Here is a 20,501-nt window from a genome sequence, read left to right as displayed (position 1 = left end):
GACAATCATTATCTTTTAACTAGAAAATTTCGTCTATTTACATTGTCATTTCATGATTACCAATATAATTGGATTTATTTCTGTCACATTTTGTGATTGGTTTCATCTTTCTTTTTTTTCTTTCTTTTTTATTTTTGGATTGATTTTTACTTTTGGATTGTTTTTGTTTTTTACATTTTTGCCCCTCCACTGGTCTGGAGATTATATCCTCTACTTTTTTAGAGATTGTTGCCCTTTAACTTCTAAAATGCATATTTAGCTTAAATTGTAATGCTCATCACACTCTACTATCCTTTAGGACACCTTAGGTCCACACACACACATCTAACCATATGCTCCTGTCTAATAATAAAGTTTTATCCTTTAAAACACATATAACATTATTTTAAATAGTCAGTTCCCCCCCAATTTAACCAATTATATTGAGTTCTAAAAATTTCCTTTAGTGAGTATTTGTTGCTAATACATTTTCTGTTTTTGTTTGTCCAAAAATGTCTTCATTTTGCCCTTACCTTTTTTTTTTTTTTTTTTTGAGATGAGGTCTTGCTGTGTTGCCCAGACTGGCCTCCAACTCCTGGGCTTAAGTGATCCTCCCACCTCAGCCTCCTGAGTAGCTGGGTCTACAAGCGCATGCCAGCATACCCGTATTTTGCCCTTATTTTTTAAAGATAGTCTTGCTAGATATGCAATTTTACGTTGATAGTTTATACTTGCAACATTTTGAACATTTTATTCTATTTTCTGGATTTTGTCATTCCTGTTGAGAAAACATCTGTTAGTATAGTTGTTTCTTTCTTTGTAATTTCTCTTTTCTTTCTGGCCACTTTTGAGATCCTCTCATTCATCATTTTCGAAATAATAATTTTACTTTTTTGACTTGAGATTGTATACATATTCTGAATCTAGAGACCTATATTTTTTATCAATTCTAAAAAATTCTCATCATTGTCTCGTCATACATTCTTATTCATTTTTCTATATCTTTGCTCTTTTATAGTTCTCATTTTTATCTTTGCAACATTCTGTGTAATTTATCTGCCTTTCAGTTCACTCTCACTTCACCTGTGTCTAACCTGCTTTTTAACTTATTCATTGTTTACTTTTTACAGCTTTGATGAGGTATTCTTCACATAAAATAAACTATGCATATTTAAATGTACAATTTGATCTGTTTTGACCAATGTACAGGTGTATATGTCCATAAAGTCATCTCCACAATCAAGATAATAAGCATATCTGTCACCTGCCAAAGTTTTCTCTTATTCTTTAACCCTTTTCTCCTTCCGCTTCTGGCCCTATACCCCAAATTCCCGGGCAACCGTGGATATGCTTTTTTGTCTCTATAGAATAGTTCACATTTTTTAGAATTTTATATAGTAAAGTCAACTCTTTAAACAAAATTCTCAGCTTGGTATATTTTGGATCACAAAGGAAGAGTGGATTAAATCCCCAAAGAGGCATGAGGGCTGACTTTGTAGTTTATAATCTTCAGGGGACAAGCGTCCCAGTTGTTTACTTTTTAGGGTACATTATTGTAGTGATAAATAAGTTTTACCTTTTCACTTCAGGTGTAGTTCCCTTAGGTGGTCCTGGCTTTACCTGAGGATCTCTGAACGAGCTTCTCATCTTACAAGTATTGGTTTTATCCTCTGTTCCCCATAAGTCACTGAAACTAAAGCTCTCCATCACTGTAGATCATCACATGCTCTCAAAAGTACTGCTCCCCTCAAAGGGACTGCTCCCCTAAACACTCCAAGTTTATGTTTCCATCTTGCCTTTGGCCTCTGACAGTTACATCTACCTTCTTGAAAGCTCAGTCATATATTTGGGGGAAAATTGATATTTTGTTTTATTTTTATAGTAGGAGGAATTTTTTAAGATATTTAATTCATTTTATTCCAGCAATGGAATTCCTATTCAGTATCTTCTTTGAGCTTAGGAGCAACATCTAAGACTTCTTTTGTGTTCCCTCCCATGTTTGTTCCCAAACATAACTGACATGCTTGATTGGCTACAATCTTCTGGGGCTATTGTTTAAGTCTTTCGCGCTACCTCAAACCCAGAGAATTAGAGTCTCCCTCTGGGTGAAAAGAATCCTAGGAATCTGAAGTTTTAAAGCCCCTCAGGCGATCTGAATCCTCACCCAGGCTTGTGGGCCATTGCACTCTTACTGGGAATAGTGCAGGGTTCTCAATACAATCTCGTATATTCTGAGATCGTTAATAGTATTGCTTTCTTCAAATGGGAAGGGCATTTTTAGTATACGTTTTATTTTCTGGACATACTTCCACACTGTCTGGCTAGCTTTAAGTTTTGTTAAATGAAGAATTCAAATTTCAGATCCATTTTCGCATATAGTCTGTTGTCCACAACCATCAGCCACAGTATGTATTCCTGAGGAGCTGAATAGCAAGCAAAAAAATATCTTCTTTGGCACATCTCTTTGAACAAAACCTGGGCATCTGCTGGCCCCTCACTGAAACATGAGGTGGGATTTTGACTGTGGAAGCCCACAGTCCAGAAGCCTGTGGCTCTGGCCCTCTGCACGCCACAGCTGTCCCAGCTTTCCTGGCCGTCCCTGCTCTGTGCAGTTTTCTGCCTCATTCATCATGGCAGTGCTATACTGTGAGGTGATTGGCCATATAATATATTTAGCAGCAAACCTTTCTCTGACTTGGAAAATGCAAATGTTATTCATTAGATGCTGGCTCTGCAGCTGTTACCTTTTCTGAGGCTCCAGCCAGTTTGACTTGACTAAAGATGCCTTGGTGCGAAGGATTCACATGCAATCTTGAGTTACCACACTACAGAGTGATCAGTGAAGCCACCTCATTCCAGAGTTTGGTTATACATTGTGCATGATGTGAAACCCACAAAGAAATGAAGGGTTTTTCATTTTAATTAGGCCATAGATCCTGATCTTGCTATTTTAAGTTAAATTGTAAATTTTGGGTAGAGGGAGGTAATTTCTCATATTGCTTCTCATCTTAACACAGGAGCCTTCATTATGAAATGATCAAAAGATTTGCTATGATGAGAGAGACGTTTAACATCTGTAAGCAAGTAGATTTAATGCTATTAAGTTGCCTTAGTGTGAAGGGGGTCTAAGGACTTTTTTGTTTTTATTTTGCTTTAATCACTTGGCTTCAATCCCTTTAAGATAGCCATAAGGAAAGCTAATTGCTTTCATATCATATCAAGTTCTAAAGTTGTTTTTCCCCAGTAGGTACTGAGTCATTGAGATCAATCCCTCAGGGAAAAAAGAGAAGAAAAAATGGTTAAATGCACAACAATAGGTTTTCAACAAATACTTATTACTTGATCATTTCTGGTGTGTCCTTATTACTTGATACCAATTTCTCCCACCAGGGAGTAAACAAACCTTGGAAACCCAATTGCTTTTTTCTTTCTTCCTTTTCTTCCTTTGATTCATTTCTTTAGGTATTTACTAGGTGCCTTTTATGGAACTGTTCTAGGGACTGAGAATGTGTATATTAGTAATTATATGGATTTTATTTTTAGTGTAAGAGACAGAAAAACCAACACAGATTAGCATTTATTGGTTTTTATCCTGATTGGCTGATTTATCTTTTAAAAGGCTCACTCAGACTGCTGGGTGGAGATTAGATAATAGGGGTGGGGACAGTAGTTAAAACAAGGTCAGGAGATGAGAGATACTGGTAGCTTAGCAGTAGTGGTGATGAGAAATATATAGTTATTTTTCAAATCTGGAGCCTATAGCATTTATTAACAAATTGGTTATAAAGTGTGGAAAGAATGGGGTCAAGGATGATGCCTACATTTTTGGCCTCAGTAAACCAGCCAATGTGGTGGTCATTTACTGAGACAGGAAAAGCAGATTGAGAGTGGAAGGTTGAGGAAATAAGAGAACATGTGATGTTTAGATACCTATTAGACACCCAAATGGAAATATCACCTATGTAATTGGAAATGCAAGTCTGGAGTTAAAGGGAGAAGTCAGGGTAGGTATGTACATGTGGAGCCAACCATCTGTAGGTGATGATTAAAGGCGTGGCAGAGAATGAGATCACCTAGGGACCGAGCATAGATGCAGAAGGGAAGTCTGCAGTCTACTACTGAGTCCTAGAGGCACTCCAATGTTTAGAAGTCAAGAAGAGGAGATCCTGCAAAGGAACACAAGAAGGAGAGAAAAAAGAGAATATTTTGTGAAGGATAGAATGGCCAGCTGTATCAAATGATAGAAGTCAAGTAAGATGAGAACAGAAAATTAGCCACTGGATTTTAACAATGTGGCAGTGGTTATTGGTGTCAGTGGAATGTGTTGAAGACTGGGAGCTCAGGAGGTAGTAACAGCTGTATCTAAGATGACTCTTTTTAGCAGTCTTGCTGTTAAGAGGAGCAGAGAAAAGGAGCCATAACGGTAGGAAATATGAGGGCAAGGGAGGGCTTTTTTGTTTAACACCGTTCAACCTGTATAACAGAATAGAGGACACAGAATATGGGCACAGATGCTAGTAACCTGGTAGACATGATGCTAGGATAAAGTTCTCTTTGGATTGCTTCTGTTTCCTCAGTGAAATGAGACACAAAATCATGAGCTGAGAGTGAGGAGAAGGGGAGAGAGGACATTGTAAATTTGAAAAGCAATGACAAGATGTGAAGTAAACATTTTGGAGAGCATGCTGCCTAGGATTTCAGATATTTTCAGACTCTGAGATAAAAGTGTGATCTCAGAAATACCAAGTATTCCTATGGATGTTCTGCTAAAAGGAACCAAAATAGGAATCATTCAGGCCAAAAATCATTAAGGATAACCAGAGTGCTGCTCTGATTTGTTCAGGGTAGGTATAAAAGTCACTTGATAAATTTCAATTTTTAAATGTTTTGAATAGCTAATATACACCTATAACCTGATATATAGTTAATATATTTCAAAATACAAAAGGAATAAATGTGTAAGCAATGAAGAGTCTTATTCCCTGGATCTCCCGTCATCTAATTTCTTTTTTTTTGGGGGGGAACGTATCAGGAAATACACTTGCTTGTGTCTCCTTCCAGAAATATTTTATTGATCCTTTCCCCACCCCTCCCCATCCTAGTTCTTTTTTTTTTCCTTTTTTTTTTTCTTTCATGAGCTAATTATATTGGACTTCTTTATTTCCACTTTTATTTTAGATTCAGGGAGTACATGTGCAGGTTTGTTACATGGGTATATTGCATGGCACTGAGGTTTGGGGTATAAGTGATTCCATCATCCAGGTACTAAGCATAGGTAGTTTGTCAGCCCTTGCCCCCTTCCCTCTCTCCTGCCTCTAGGAGTCCCCAGTGTCTGCTGTTCCCATATTTATGTCAGTGTATACCCAGTGCTTACCACCCAGTGGTAAATGAGAACATGTGGTATTTGGTTTTCTGTTCCTGCGTTAATTTACTTAGGATAATGGCCTCCAGCTGCATCCATGTTGCTGCAGAGGACATGGTTTCATTTTTTTTTTATGGCTGTGTAGTATTTCATGGTGTCTGTGTACCATATTTTCTGTATCCAATTCACCATTGTTAGGTTGATTCCATGTCTTTGCTATGGTGAGTAGTGCTGCAGTGAACATTGAGTGCATATGTCTTTTTGGTAGAATATTTTATTTTATTTTCGGCATGTACCTAATAATGGGATTGCCAAATCAAATGGTAGCTCTGTTTTAAGTTATTTGAGAGATCTCCAAACTGCTTTCCACAGTGGCTGAATTAATTTACATTCTTACCAACAGTGTATAAGCATTTCCTTATCTCTGCAGCCTTGCCAGCATCTGTTATTGTTTGACTTTTTAATAATAGCCATTCTGACTGGTGTGAGATGGTATCTCATTGTGGTTTTTATTTGCATTTCTCTGATGATTACGGATGTTGAGCATTTTTTCCTATATTGGTTGACTGCTTGTATGTCTTTTGAGAAGTATCTGTTCATGTCTTTTGCTCATTTTTTAGTGGGGGTATTTGGTTTTCGCTTGTTGAATTAAGTTCCGTACAGATTTTGGGTGTTAGACCTTTGTCCGATGCGTAGTTTGTGAATATTTTCTCCCATTCTGTAGATTGTCTGTTTACCCTGTTGATGGTTTTTAGTTTAATTAGGGTCTCACTTGTCAATTTTTGGTTTTGTTGCAACTGCTTTTGAGGACTTAGTCATAAATTCTGAAGGCCGATGTCCAGAATAGCATCTCCTAGGTTTTCAAATTGATCCATTTTTTAAAAGCTAAATACATGCTAAGAAGTTTTTTAAAAATAATTAGCAACCCAATTAAATCATTTTTTAGATGTTTTAAAGAATATTCTTTTTTCCTCTTTAATTTATATAAAAATAATTTCTAAAAAGCAAGAAAGAACGTCTCTTTTAATACTTCATGTTGGCAGCCATCTGGCAAGAATTGTAAAAAAATATGTATCTTTAACAAGGTTTTTTTTCTTTTTTTGTCTTCACAGCTGATCTTGCATCTTTAATGGATAAAACATTTGAGAGAAAGTTGCCTGTTAGTTCTTTAACAATATCACGGGTAAGAAAATTTTAACATATATATTTTCCAAGAACAAGGAAGAAAGCCAGAAAGGCCCTTCATGTAGATGAGGCTGTGTAAATAAAAAATAGTTTGCCTAGGAAATATTTTTTGAGAGTATGGTATGTTTTTATAGTTACTAATAGATATTTTATAGTGTAATAGCAAATTTCCTTGGCTGAAATAAAAGGTAATACATTTACCAGATTCTGATATCAGTAATCAGTTTTGTGTATCTGATTTATTTTTTCCAGGATATGACATTCTGCTGTATGATACCATCAGTTTTTTTAAGTTGATACATCCTTCAAAGTAATGATATTTACCCGTTAGTATTGGAAATGTTTTTGGTAGCCAAGAAAGTCTGTAAAGGAATGGATATTAATGTTAAAGTTAAACTGCAGCAGAGTGATGGGTGGAAGAATAATGTTAGGTTAGGAATCAGGAATAGTAACCATTACTGAGCACCTTCTATGCCAGTTTTGAATGTATTAGTTCCTTAACATACATTATTTTTTTAATTCTCACTGCTCCCTATGCAATAAGCAGTCTATGTAAGACATGGTTTAGTAACTTTCCCAAGTTTACACAGCTTGTAAGCATGGAAAAACTGAGATTCAAACCCAGATATCTAGGTTCTCTTCTGTTGCCTGCTTCGAATATATCTGGGCTTGTCTTTATCATGAATTCACTTTATGACATTGGGCAATGAGACCCCTCTCAATTTTCTCATTTTCAGCATGGGTACGGTTGCATCTTCCTCCCAGGGAATAATGGGATGCTAAAATGAGATTTTAGCTGTGAAAACTTTTTACAGAAATTAATGGTACCATAAAATTTAAAATATTGTTAAATATGGAAGAGAGAGAGGAAAGAAATTACCTTTCTTTTGAATCCTGGTCCTTTCTTTCTGCCTTTTAGTTGAGAAATAATTTTACTGGTCATAAGTTACATTTAATAGACTCATAATTGGTCATAAGTTACATTTAATAGACTCATAATTGGCATATTGGAGGAGAATGGAAAGGCCATTTTTCATCCCTTACATGATGGGTAAAACTTCTGTATGCCATGATACCTGGTATTTATTTAGGTAGTACTTCAAGGTTTACAGTTTTTATGTACGTTTTCTCATTGGTGCCTTATACTCTTCGAGGCCAGTGCCTTTATCCTATTTATGCAGATGGAGCAACCAAGTCCCAGAGGGGCTATGCCATCTGTTTATGCCATACAGCAAACAATCAGAGCTGTTTCTCAAGCTCAGGTTCCGTGTTTGAACCACATTTTATATGCCCTTAATGGATTTCTAAGTCAAGTCCAGAAGTGCTAGGCATTTTTAGAAAGTCTCCCTCTTTTTACTCTCCTCTCTTTCTTTTATGAGGTTTTCGTTATATTCACAACATGCATTGTCTTCTACACTTTTTTTTCTTTTTTGCCTCTGAGTCTCTATTTTAGAATAGAATCTCTGTTTGGAATAATCCTTTTTATTTGTTTATTTGGACCATAGTTAATGAGCATACTCAGAGATTTTATGGTTTGAAGGGAGAGTTTGTTGGTAAAGGAATCATAGGTTTACTGTTGCATAGCAGAGCTTAAATCAAAGTAGGAAAAATGGTTGCAAGACTGAGTTCTCTAAATTTAGATGTTTATATTCTGGGCAATAGTTTTTTAGCCATCAGAGTCTTCATTTTTTCAGCCATATGTTCCCATGTTGGAACATAAAAAAAATAATATCAGGGTTTAAAGATAAAGGAAAAAATAGGTAACTAGTTATAATCAGTGGAACACTCTCCTTGTTCTGAGCAAGGTTCATGTTTGGCTTTCAATCCATTTTCTGATCAAGGTTATTCTACACATAGAAAAAGAGAAGCCATTGTATATTCTTTGTTTGCATTAGCATAAAGGGGTTTCAAGGATGGAGCTATACCATTTGAACATTGTTCCACTAAGCATCACCATCGTTCCAATAAAATGGGTGTCCGGTGTTTTCTAAGGTCAATATGTGATCTAGGCCCTAGGCCAAATATATGACATAATTTATGTTCAACCAAAGGTTTCTTTTTCTGTCTTTTAGCTTATAGACAACATTTCCTCTCGGGAAGAGATAGATCATGCAGAGTATTACCTTTACAAGTAAGTTTTACATTTGATTTGGCTATGTACTCTGTGATTTCACACCCCTTTTTTACATAAAAGTTGGTATATGTTATGTATAATTTTGACACCTTCTAAGTTTATATTTTAAAGATCTTTTCATATGAGTATAGAGAGAGTTTCCAATTTTTTATAACTGCATTTTATTCCATACTGTGAGATTATTATTTAAACCAGTTCCCTTCTTATGGACCTCTAGGTTGTTCTCTTTTTTGAATTGTATACAATGTTATAATTGATAACCTTGTACATATGTAATTTTTCACCTAATTTTCATGAGTATATATATTTATAGTTTTAATCGCTATTGACAAATTGCTTTCTGTTGAAGTTTTTACATTCCCACTAGCAAGGTATGAGAGACATGTATTTTTACAGCTTGGCCAATAGTTAGGTGTTTTCACATGTTTGCATTTTTTTGCCAATCTGATAGGTGAAAATTTATACACACACACACACAAGTTGAGTATCTCTTATCTAAGATGCTTGAAACCAGAGTGTTTCAGATTTTGGATTTTTTTAGATTTTTGAATATTTGCATTATACTTACTGTTTGAGTACCTCTAATTCGAAAATCCACAATGCTCCAATGAGCATTTCCTTTGAACATCATGTTGGTGGTCAAAAAATTGTGGATTTTGGAACTTTTCAAATTAGAGATACTCAATCTGTATGTATATCTCTTCTCTCCTTTTTTTTTTTTTTTTACAGGTGGAATTTTACCTGATGTGAACTGTTATGTACCTGTTTTCATTTAACACTGTTTTAAAACCTTTTCTACATTACCACATTTACTTCATTCTTTCTCACAGCTGCTAACAATTCCATTGTGAACTACCCACAAAACTCAGCCATGTGTACAAAAAGTACAACATCATTTATGGTAGCAAAAGACTGAAACAACCTAATGCACATTAAATAAAGAACTGGTCAAACAAGTATCTGTCAGAATTGTACCTTACAACTAAATTTTTATTGTGATTTCAGTTTTAAAAATCTGATTTGTGATTTGTTCCAGTTCCTATGTTCCAAAAATAGACTCAGATTGAAATTTTAAATGTTTCCAGTAAGCATTGCATTAGAGTTTCCCGTTTGATCTTGCTTGTTTTGATCAAGAGAATTTATAATTATTTCTGTCTAGATGCATTTTTATTTTTTTGTTGTTGTTGTTGTTTTGGGGGGTTTTTTGGGGAGTAGTTTTTTTCTAGATGCATTTTTTAAAGCTTACTGTATTTTAGTGAAAATGTGTTCATTTTTCTCTGATTTTGCTAAATAATAATGAGGCTTCTTTTTTTTTTTAATTTCTGAATTGGGTAGATGCTACCACTTTTTGGGTATTTTCTATTTAAATGTAAACCGCAAGTAGGCTAGATTCCACACCTTTAAAAAACATTTATTTTAAATCTCAGATTGGCTTTAACAATGTCCTAAGTTGAAATTTTAGGTCCTAACTTAGTTGCAAGTCATCTTAGTTGTGAGTGCCCTCTTGTACTTCATTAGGATAAAGATAAACGAACCCCTTGATGAGAGGTGGCCCTGCCTTCCTTTAGTGGCTCTTTGGGACTGTAGGGCTGCTTTGGTAGTTACTTTTTGTCTGTGGTGAAGGGTGTATTTGGGCTGGCATCTGGCCAGTTCTCATATTTTTATTTATAGCAAAATGCAGAATATAGTTTCAATTTCTAAATATAAACTGTTTTTTAGAATTTCATCCTGTGAGATACAGTGCCATAGTGTTGGGAGAAGTATGTTCCAAATTCATAAGTACTTCTGCAGCATATAATTGATTTCAGTGACTCAGCATTTCAACAAGTATTTACTGAGAACCTATTATGTGCGCAGGCCCTTTCCTGGGTGCTGGATATCTAAGTTGAATAAGTGAGACATTCTCCAAGTATTACTGAAAAGTTGAAATTCTGTTTTTAAGACCTGCTATGATTAATTCTTCACATGATGTTCAGTTTTGTGTGGCCTGGGGTATAACTGAAAGTTTCGAAAGATCACTACATCCTATTTCCATATAGATCAAATAAAAGACTCTTGTCCATCATAAATCTGAGCCACTGTTTAATTGGACATCCCATTTTTTGCTTTAATCAAAACTAGTTCTTTAGCTGTGATTTATCATTTATCTTAGTTCTTTCTCCTCCCTTCCATTACCAAGAAAATTGACTCTCTTTTTATCAGCTTTTTTTTTTTTTTTAAGACAGAAATGTTTGTATGACTTCATGTGCTTGTATATATATGAGACTAGGTAGAACTCTACAAAGCTGCGTCGGAACAGTGGAGATTGGCTGGGTTCTTTCATTAGCTAAGTGCCTCACTCTTGCTTTCCACCCTTAGAGAATATACAGAACATACTTATGCCTTAGCAAAATTAAAAATTACAAGTTATAAACTCTTGGGGTTTATCTCAAGTAATCAAAATCAGGGATGTTAATCCTGAAGACACCAAGGACTTACTGCTGTGTAATATTTCTACCAGTTAGGCCTTCAATCGTTATGATGCCTAACATCTCCTCATGGGATGACTTTAGACATCTCGGAGAAAACTTACAATTCCAGGTCTAAGGTGAGGAAATGAAAAAGGAACTTCTTAATTTTAGACAACTCACAGCTTGCAGGCCTGGGGTTAGGATTTCTCAGTCCTTAAGCAGTACCGTCTTTAACAGTGAAGCCCACAGGAGAACTTTTGCATTGGTTCACCTCTTTCTCTGACATAACCTGTGAACACCAGGCTCTACTAGCAGGAGTATAGCTGCCACATCTTCTCCTCTTCTAATGATCAGATTTCCGCAATCATTATGTAAAGTCTAGAGCCAAAGAAGTTTAGAAACCTTGAATGATCAGTGAAGAGCTGTTTGAGCTTCTGCCATTGCATCAGGCACACAAGTAAACAGTTCCAAGTTCCAGCAGCTCAGGGTGCTGCTGGTACCTGCCAGCTTATTGTCACCCTATCATCCCAGCAGAAGATTTCAAGTTTTGAGTCTCCGAAAGTACATAGGCTTAAATGTTTAGGGACTTCAACATTAAAGGGACCTTTTAAGGAGAGATAGAAAGGCTGCTATTCAGACAGCAGGCAGGAGAACAAATTTCTAAGTACTTTTATTTGGGCTGTGGTCTATTCTCTGGGAGCTGACAATCCTATGATCAACTTTTGCCTTCTATTTATAAATAAAAAAATGAAAACACCAAGGAAAGGGTGAAGCTCTAACCAAAGAATAGTGTGAACTAAAAATGATTAAGGCAATACCAGCAACTATATTCATTGGCAAAAAAAAAAAAAAAAGAAAAAAAAAACTGGTAATAACTATATAAAAGGAAAATAAACCAAAAACCAAGAGTAAAAGTGATTAAAATAGCAACAAGGTTAAAACAAAACAAAATAAACAAAATAAGGAAACAAGGCATACTGTTGGGCTGTGACAAATAAAGAAAACTTAAATAAGATAATAAAAAATAAATACAGTAAAATGAAATAAGGATTTGAGCCAGGGACTTTATACGATATGTATAGTTTAAGCTGGGAGGTTGGGAAAATCTCTTGCACAGATATTACTAGCAGGCTAAATGGTAAACCTCTTTATGAGTGGTTTTCAAGCTGTCTTCTGAGAAGCCCTGGAGCTAGTTTCTTATAGGCCCTCTAGGGTGTGGCTTGGGGGAAGAATAGGTCTGGAGAGAGGCCAGACCATGCTGCCACAGGCCATTTGCTTTTGCTTCGGTTTCTGCCAGAGAAACTGTGCCTCCAGCTGCCTTATCGGAGTCTACAGAGAAAATTCAGAGAGGACTGTGAACTTGCATAAGAATAAAATTATATTTTTATTTTCACTAACCTCAATAATATTTAGCATTTCTTTCACTTATGAATGTAGGCAGCAGATGACTATAATATTAACAGCATCTGTGTCTTTCTTGCCAATAAAAATCATTGACTTTTTCATATCACATTACATTTGTTACAGATATCATCACTGCTTAGAAATTATGTTAGTAATTAAACCTACCGCTAGCTAGTGTTATTTCATGCATTAATAAAGCAGCACATATGTTACCATATCCCAAGGATTTCTTAATATCTTGATAAATGTATTTCAATATAATTGGTTTCTGTTGTAAGAAACTAATTCTGAGAAGCCTTCATCAGACTGCCAGAGGGTTCAAGACAAAAAATTGTTAGGAACCCTGCTGTGAGATCTTGTTTGAAAAATAGATTCTTTTGCTTAGACTTATTTTTATTTCTTCCCTCAGGTTTTTTGGGTTTTAAGTACTCTAGGTCTTTGTTTTCTCTTCTTTACAAAGAAGACTTTCTTAGTTTAGACCTTACCAAGTAAGACAAGCATATAATTGATAGGTTTTCTGTCTTCACAATGAAAATTTAGATACAGCCAGTCTCCCAAGTTTCCCTACAACACCGGAAAAAAGGTGTGGTGAGGAGTGAGAAGATTTGGACAGGCCCTGAGATGCTACCTGTCAGAAGACCAGCGCTGGCAGGGGTCTAGGCAGGAACATTTCCGCTTTATTTTGGTATCACCATCACCCAGTCCTTGGTGAGGTGAGAAGTCATGCTGTTTCCCAGCGGTAGCAGCAAAGGTTCTGTGACGCAGAAAAGAGAGGTGAGAGAACAGCTCAGCTAACAGCTGCTAACAGGAAATGTCTGTTCAGTGGGCATAAAAAGACTGCATTTATTTTTTATATTTGTTTAAAAGAATTTTTATATCCCATGTTAATTTTAAAAACAGTTGAGCAAAATACTTTCTTTTTCTGGGCAAAGGATTAATTTCTACTTCCTATCCACATGCCCTCTCGTTAATATTTGGAAGAGAAAAGGGTTCCTACCTTTGCTTTACTGTAAACTTAGAGCATTCCTAAGAATTAGGTTTGCATCTTTATTTTACTGATGCAGAGACTAAAACATAGAGATTGGCTGAGCACACGCAACATAGAGACTGAGTATAAGCCACTGCCTGTCCTGAAAGAGAAACCACAAGGATCAGATGTGAGCAGTTGGGCAGTGCTATAAAAACAATGCAGTGCTGTCTCAGTGCAAGGTTTTATTGTTAAGGATCCCAGATGGGGCTACAATTTCTTTATAGGAAACTAAGGCAGAAGAAATTCCAGAGAGACCAGGCTTAGCTGTTCCTCTGCAAGAGATCCCCTTTTAAAAGGGATCTGTCTGCCTGGAGTCAGTTATGGTGAGTGTATGTAGAGTTTTATACAATGGGAACTTTTTCCTTTTTCATCTTGTAGAGAGCATCTTTCCTGGGCCACCTAGTCTGTAGTTCTGAGCTTTCCCCCCATAACCTCCAAGTCCACATGCCCAGTGTATACTGCCCAAATGCAGACAAGTGAACCTTGGGGCGGGCTTTATGTCTCCATTTTCAGGAGATAAAACAGCATGTTACTGGTAAAATTGAGCCATTGGCAAAAACCATTATTTTCATGGTTATGACAAGCTTTAACCATTCTTGTGTTAGTATTTGATTACTGCATTGCTAAAATGCAAACTCAAGCCATAAAAATTTCTTCTTTCCACTTAGTGTCCTCATCTTCCCTGAGGATATTTGCAAATTGCATTTTTAAAGGCTTACATAGGCCTTCGAATCATGTTGGGACCATGGTAGTTTAGAGATGTATGAAATTAAACTTGCTCCTTCTACTATCAGGGTGTCAATAATCAGAACTGATAATTTGATCTGCAACGTAACAGTCATTCCTGAAGGATAAGTCATAGAAATTTCTAACATATATAACATATACTCTTTATATAAAGAATGTAAATTTTTTTTTAGGCCAGGCACAGCGTCTCATGCCAGTAATCCCAGCACTTGGGGCAGACGGATGGCTTGAGCACAGGGGTTTAATACCAGCCTGGGCAACATAACAAACCTTATCTCTATAAAAAGATACGAAAAATTAGCCGGGTGTGGTGGCGCATACCTGTAGTCCAAACTACCTGGGAGACTGAGGTGGGAAGATCACCTGAGCTTGGGAGGTCGAGGCCGCAGTGAACCGAGATCACACCACTGTACTCCAGCCTAGGTGACAGAGTGAGACCCCTGTCTCAAAAAAAAAAAAAAAAAAAGAATATAGCATTCTTTTAAAGCAGCCTTTTGGTTTTTAGCAAACATGTAGGGAATGCTGAATCGTTATACAATAAGAAAAGACTGTTGGAAAGCTCAGTGGAAGGTGAGTTTTTCTCAGAATACAGCTGTCAATGTTGCTATGGAGAGTGGCATGCCACCCAGTAAGAAAGGAAGTTCAGGTTGCGTGGCAAGCTGTGTACTGCCAACACATTCATCCATGCTGTACGTGGGTCTCAAGCATCTTTCACTATTTGCTTAGCCAACCTGGCAGATACCAGGTATCCCTGGTTGGAGATGGATAGCAGGTCAGGAACAGCTGGGGCAAGGCAGATGGCAGCCTGCATGTCTCCAGGTCCTGTGTTGGCAGCCAGCCTAAAAAGGAAGGACCAAAATAGCTTCATTTTTCATGAAGCAAAAATACTCAATGGTTCCTTGGAAGGCTATAGCACCACCCCAGGTCTATGTTGTAAAAATCCATTTCTGCCTGTAGGAAAAGGGGAAGATGGGAGTTTATGAAGAGGGATTATTAAGAGGGAACAGCATGCATTCGTTTACACAGCAGTAATTTTCCTTTGAGGGCATAGAGACTGTTTGTGTTTCACAGCAATAAAAGGGAATCTTAAATTTTTCTGTTAGCATATTGCCAGGTCACATTATGCCTGAACATTAAGAAAAGAGTAAGAACCCAAGGGGAGAGAAATGAGTCTGAGAGCATTTTTTAGTAGCACTTCTATACTTTAATATTGCCTAGTTCTTTATTTAGTTCTTATTTGCTGATCCTTACCACAGGCCTGGGAGATTGCTTATTATTGTTAATAGCTCTGTACTGGAAAATAGCAGATCGTTGGTCATAGTGCATGCCTTGCCAGAGATCATGGGAGCTTTGTGATAAGGATTAGAATTCTTGGCCTCCACGGCCGGGTGCGGTGGCTCACGCCTGTAATCCCAGCACTTTGGGAGCTGAGGCGGGCAGATCACAAGGTCAGGAGATGGAGACCATCCTGGCTAACACAGTGAAACCCCGTCTTTGCTAAAAATACAAAAACAAAATTAGCCGGGCATGGTGGTGGGCGCCTGTAGACCCAGCTACATGGGAGGCTGAGGCGGGAGAATGGCATGAACCCAGGAGGCAGAGCTTGCAGTGAGCTGAGATCATGACATTGTACTCCAGCCTGGGCGACAGAGCAAGACTCCATCTCAAAAAAAAAAAACAAGAATTCTTGCCCTCCACTGCTTCAGACTCTACTTCTCTTCCCACTGGTCTTGTTATTTCATCTGGAGCCTCATCATAGGAGGAGTGAACCTTCAAGGTATTTTTTTGGCTTTGGCTTAAGCATTCCACCTAGCTTTCCCAGAATGATCTCATACCTTAGATGGTTATTCCATTTTATTCCTCTGGTATGCTAACTATATACCTCTGCAGGCCCCAGTCCTGAGTTCCTAGGAGTATGTGTTGCTGCAGACATCCATGCACAAGTCTTTGTATAGATGGGTGCTTTCATTTCTGTGGGGTAAATAGCTAGGGGTAGAATGATTGGAGCATATGGTAAGTAAATGTTTAACTTTTTAAGAAACTACCAAATTGTTTTCTGAAGTGATTATACCATTTATAGTCCCAACAGCAGTTCTGCTTCCTCCACATTTGTGCCAACACGTTTAGCCATACCAACATGTGTTTAGTGATATCTTATTGTGGCTTTAATTATTTGCCCAATGAGTAATGATATTTCCTTTGGTAAAGTGTTCGAATCTTTTGTCCATTTTTTGTTTGTTTGTTTGTTTTTTATTGAGATGGAGTCTCTGTCATGCAGGCTGGAGTGCAGTGGCATGATCTTGGCTCACTGCAGCCTCCACCTCCCATGTTCAAGCAATTCTCCGGCCTCAGCCTCCCAAGTAGCTGGGATTACAGGTGCTTGCCACCACGCCTGGCTAATTTTTGTGTTTTTGTAGAGATAAGGTTTCACCATGTTGGCAAGGCCGGTCTTGAACTCCTGACCTCAGGTGATCCACCCACCTCGGCCTCCCAAAGTGCTGGGATTACAGGCATGAGCCACCATACCCAACCTGTTTTTATTTTTTATGTAAGTCCAATTTATCAACTTTTTTTTTTTTAATGGATTGTGCTTTTGGTGTTCTCTAAGGTAGGGGTTACCAACCTTTTTGGCACCAGGGACCGGTTTTGTGGAAAACAGTTTTTCCACAGCTGGGGGTTGGTGTTGGGGATGGTTTGGGGATGAAACTGTTCCATCTCAGATCATCAGGCATTAGTTGGATTCTCATAAGGAGCATGCAACCTAGATCCCTTGCAAAGGGAGGGTTCCTGCTCCTATGAGAATCTAATACCACCACTGATCTGACAGGAGGTGGAGCTCAGGCGGTAATGCTCACCCACCCACCGCTCACCTCCTACTGTGCCGCCCAGTTCCTAACAGACTGGTACCAGTCCATAGCCTGGGGGTTGGGTACCCCAGATCTAAGGAATCTGCTTAACCCAGCACTACACTGATTCTTCTTCTAGATTTTGTTTTAGAAGTTTTGTAGTTTTAGGTTTTATAATTAGGTCTGTGATCGGCTTTATTTTGGTATCACCATCACCCAGTGCTTGGTGAGGTGAAAAGCCATACTATTTCCCAGCAGTAGCAGCAAAGGTTCTGTGACACAGAAAAGAGAGGTAAGAGGACAGCTCAGCTAACAGCAGCTGACAGGAAAGGTCTGTTCAGTGGGCATAAAAAGACTGCATTTATTTTTTATATTTGTTTAAAAGAATTTTTATATCCCATGTTAATTTTAAAAACGGTTGAGCAAAATACTTTCTTTCCCTACAGATTTATGATTTTGAATTTTTTTGTGTGTGTATGTTATAAGGTAAAGATCAAAGCTAATTTTTTGGCATAAGAATGCCTAATTGTGTCAGCACCACTTGTTGAAAAGGCTATTTTTAAATTGCCTTTGTACCTTTGTTGACAATTAGTTTATATTTGTGTGAGTCTATTTCTGGACTTCTTTGTTCCATTGATCTCTATTCTATTATCTGTTTTAATGCCAATACTACTCTGTCTTGATGACTGTAGTTTTTAAATAAGTCTTAAAATTAGGTAGTGTAGGCCTTTCAACTTTTGCATGTTCTTTTTCAAAATTATTTTGGCTAGTGTAGGTCCTTTCCATTCCGTATCAATTTTAGAATCACCTCTTGTATATGTGTGTGTGTATACACACATACATATTTAGGTATATACACACACTCACATGCATTATTAATGTAGAGACATTAGGAACAATATCAATTCAAGAAATACATATTGAATGTATAGTATATATTTAGGAACTAACAAAGAAGATTATAAGGAATATGAGGGAAAAGACTGATTTTGCAAAAGTCATTGTTTTTCCATCACGGGGGAATTTAAACTGCCCTAACAGGATTTGAGATGGAAATAAATGAGGATGGATTCGTGTCTGTAAGACAAACGATTTTCAGCTCTGTTTATAAGGGAAATTTTAAAGCCAGTAGATGCTTTGAGAGTATTTTTTAATGCACTAAAACTGTGGTATATTCAAAGGAAGGATATTATATAATCCCAACAATAAAAAAAATTACAACTAGGTGCAGTGGCTCATAGCTGTAATCTCAACACTGGTTGACTGAGGTGGAAAGATCCCTTGAGGTCGGGAGTTTGAGATCAGCCTGAGCAACAAAGTGAGACTCCGTTTCTACAAAAACGTTTTTAAAGATTAGCTGGGCATGGTGGTGTGTGCCTATAATCCTAGCAACTCAGGAAGCTAAGGCTGGGCCTTGTTGTCCTAGCTACTTAGGAGGCTGATTCCAGAAGTTCAAGGCTACAGTGAGCTATGATCGAGCCACTGCACTCCAGCCTGAGTACTAGAGCAAGACCCTGTCCCCTTCCCAAAAAAGATTATTAGATGGTTGAAGATCATTAGATACGTGAAACAATTCAAAATCAACACAAATCCAGGATATGATAAGTAGATAAATTTACTGAATTTATGTAACAAAATGTAAGTTTTAGAGAAAACATGTTTGGAGCAGGCTAGAAGAAGGATTGATGTTGTTATCAGCAAACATTCATAAAAGAGCTTAAGATAGCCTTGAAGGTTAGATGAGTAGAGGAAACAGGAGCAAGTGTTCAAGATGGAACAAATCGTACAGCTGGAGTTAGAAGGAGGGAGTGAGAACTAGCTTTATGGAAACTGCCTTAACCAGAGAGATTAGGGTTTGTTGAGGAATAATGAGAAATAAGGAAGGCAGATTAGAGAGGGAATAGAATGTTGGCAGGAGAGAAGGGATGGTTCAAAATCTGTCATTATCATACATTGCTAGTGGATATATAAATCAGTACAACTTGTATAGATAGAACTTTGGCAGCATCTGTCAAAATTATAAGTACAATACCCTCTGGCCCAATAAGTCCACCTCTGGGAATTTAACCTCCTGATATACTCATATTCATGCCAAAAATGTCCGTTGCAAAAAGTAAGAGATTATGTCCATCAATAGAAGCCTGTTTAAATTAATTATTCTACAGCTGTACAGCGGAATACTGTGCAGTGATTGAAAAGAATGAGGAAGCATTATTTGTATTTCCTATTGAATAAATTGTGAAATGTATTAAGTGAAAAAAACAAGAGTAGGATGTAGTGTGTGATGTAGCCACTGTGGTTTATGTGTAATATGTATACATGTGCTTTGATGCTTATGTGTATATATGTATGTGTGTGCATAAAATGTCTCTGGAATGATACACACAAAAACTGGTAACATTGGTTTCTTTTAAGGAAGAAACCTGGATGACTTCTCATTGAATTGTCTCTTGTAACTTTTGAATTTTATATCATGGGTGTGTATTACTTATTCAAAAAATACATATTTTTCGTTTCTTCCCTTCCCTTCCCTCCCCCCTTCTCTTTTTCCATATCTCACACACACACACACACACACACACACACACACACACACACAGAAGGAAATTAACCAAATTTTTTTTTTTTTTTTTTTAATTTAAAGACAGGGTCTCACTCTGTTGCCCAGGCTGGCATGCAGTGGCAGGATCTTAGCTCACTGTACCTTCAACTTCCCAGGCTCAGGCAATTGTCCTGCCTCAGCCTCCCAGGTAGCTAGGACTTTAGGCGTATGCCACCATGCCTGGCCCTTTTTTTTTTATTTTTTTAGAGATGGGGTCTCACCATGTTGCCCAGGCTGGTCTTGAACTCCTGAACTCAAGCAGTCCACCTGCCTCAGCCTCCCAAAGTGCTGGGATTATAGGCATGAGCCACCACACCTAGCCTGAAAAAACATTTTTTAAAAGATCCTCAAGATAGTCATCTGGAGATTCTTAAGAAGTATGTATCATAATAAAAGTATTTCAGAAAGATTAGTAACAGGGTAAATTTTTTATTAAAATTGGTAAATGTTATAAGGAAATTGTCTATGCATATAGAGAAAAAAGACCTGTCCTATGGTAGTAGACAGTGGAAATAAAGAGAGAAATGTACATAGGAGGGGAAAAATTGGATCAGCAGGATTAATGGCAGGTTGAATGTAGAGACAGAAAACAAGGAGAGTCAAAAATGAACTGAAAATTGAACCTCAGTGGGGAAGTGGCTTGTACATGATAGAAGTATTGAATTGGAAACAGATTTAGAAGGCAGCAAGAGGGTGAGTTTTTCTTTTGCCTTTTTTTTTTTGTACGTACACATTTCTTTCTAAGCTTGCTGGATCATATCT

General features: G+C 37.3%; 1 protein-coding gene across 2 annotated transcripts in view; it reads left to right on the top strand.

The window, feature by feature from the left end:
- MRPS27 (mitochondrial ribosomal protein S27) overlaps nucleotides 1-20,501 on the top strand; it is a 100,665-nt gene that overhangs the window by 15,839 nt on the left and 64,325 nt on the right. For both annotated transcript variants that reach the window (NM_001134110.1, XM_054555212.2), the window contains 2 exon segments: nucleotides 6,454-6,524; nucleotides 8,599-8,657. In NM_001134110.1, the coding sequence (NP_001127582.1) occupies nucleotides 6,454-6,524; nucleotides 8,599-8,657 (130 nt within the window).

Source organism: Pongo abelii, chromosome 4 (genome assembly GCF_028885655.2).
Source record: "Pongo abelii isolate AG06213 chromosome 4, NHGRI_mPonAbe1-v2.0_pri, whole genome shotgun sequence".
Taxonomy (NCBI): Eukaryota; Metazoa; Chordata; class Mammalia; order Primates; family Hominidae; genus Pongo; species Pongo abelii.
This window is presented reverse-complemented; position numbering and strand designations above follow the sequence as displayed.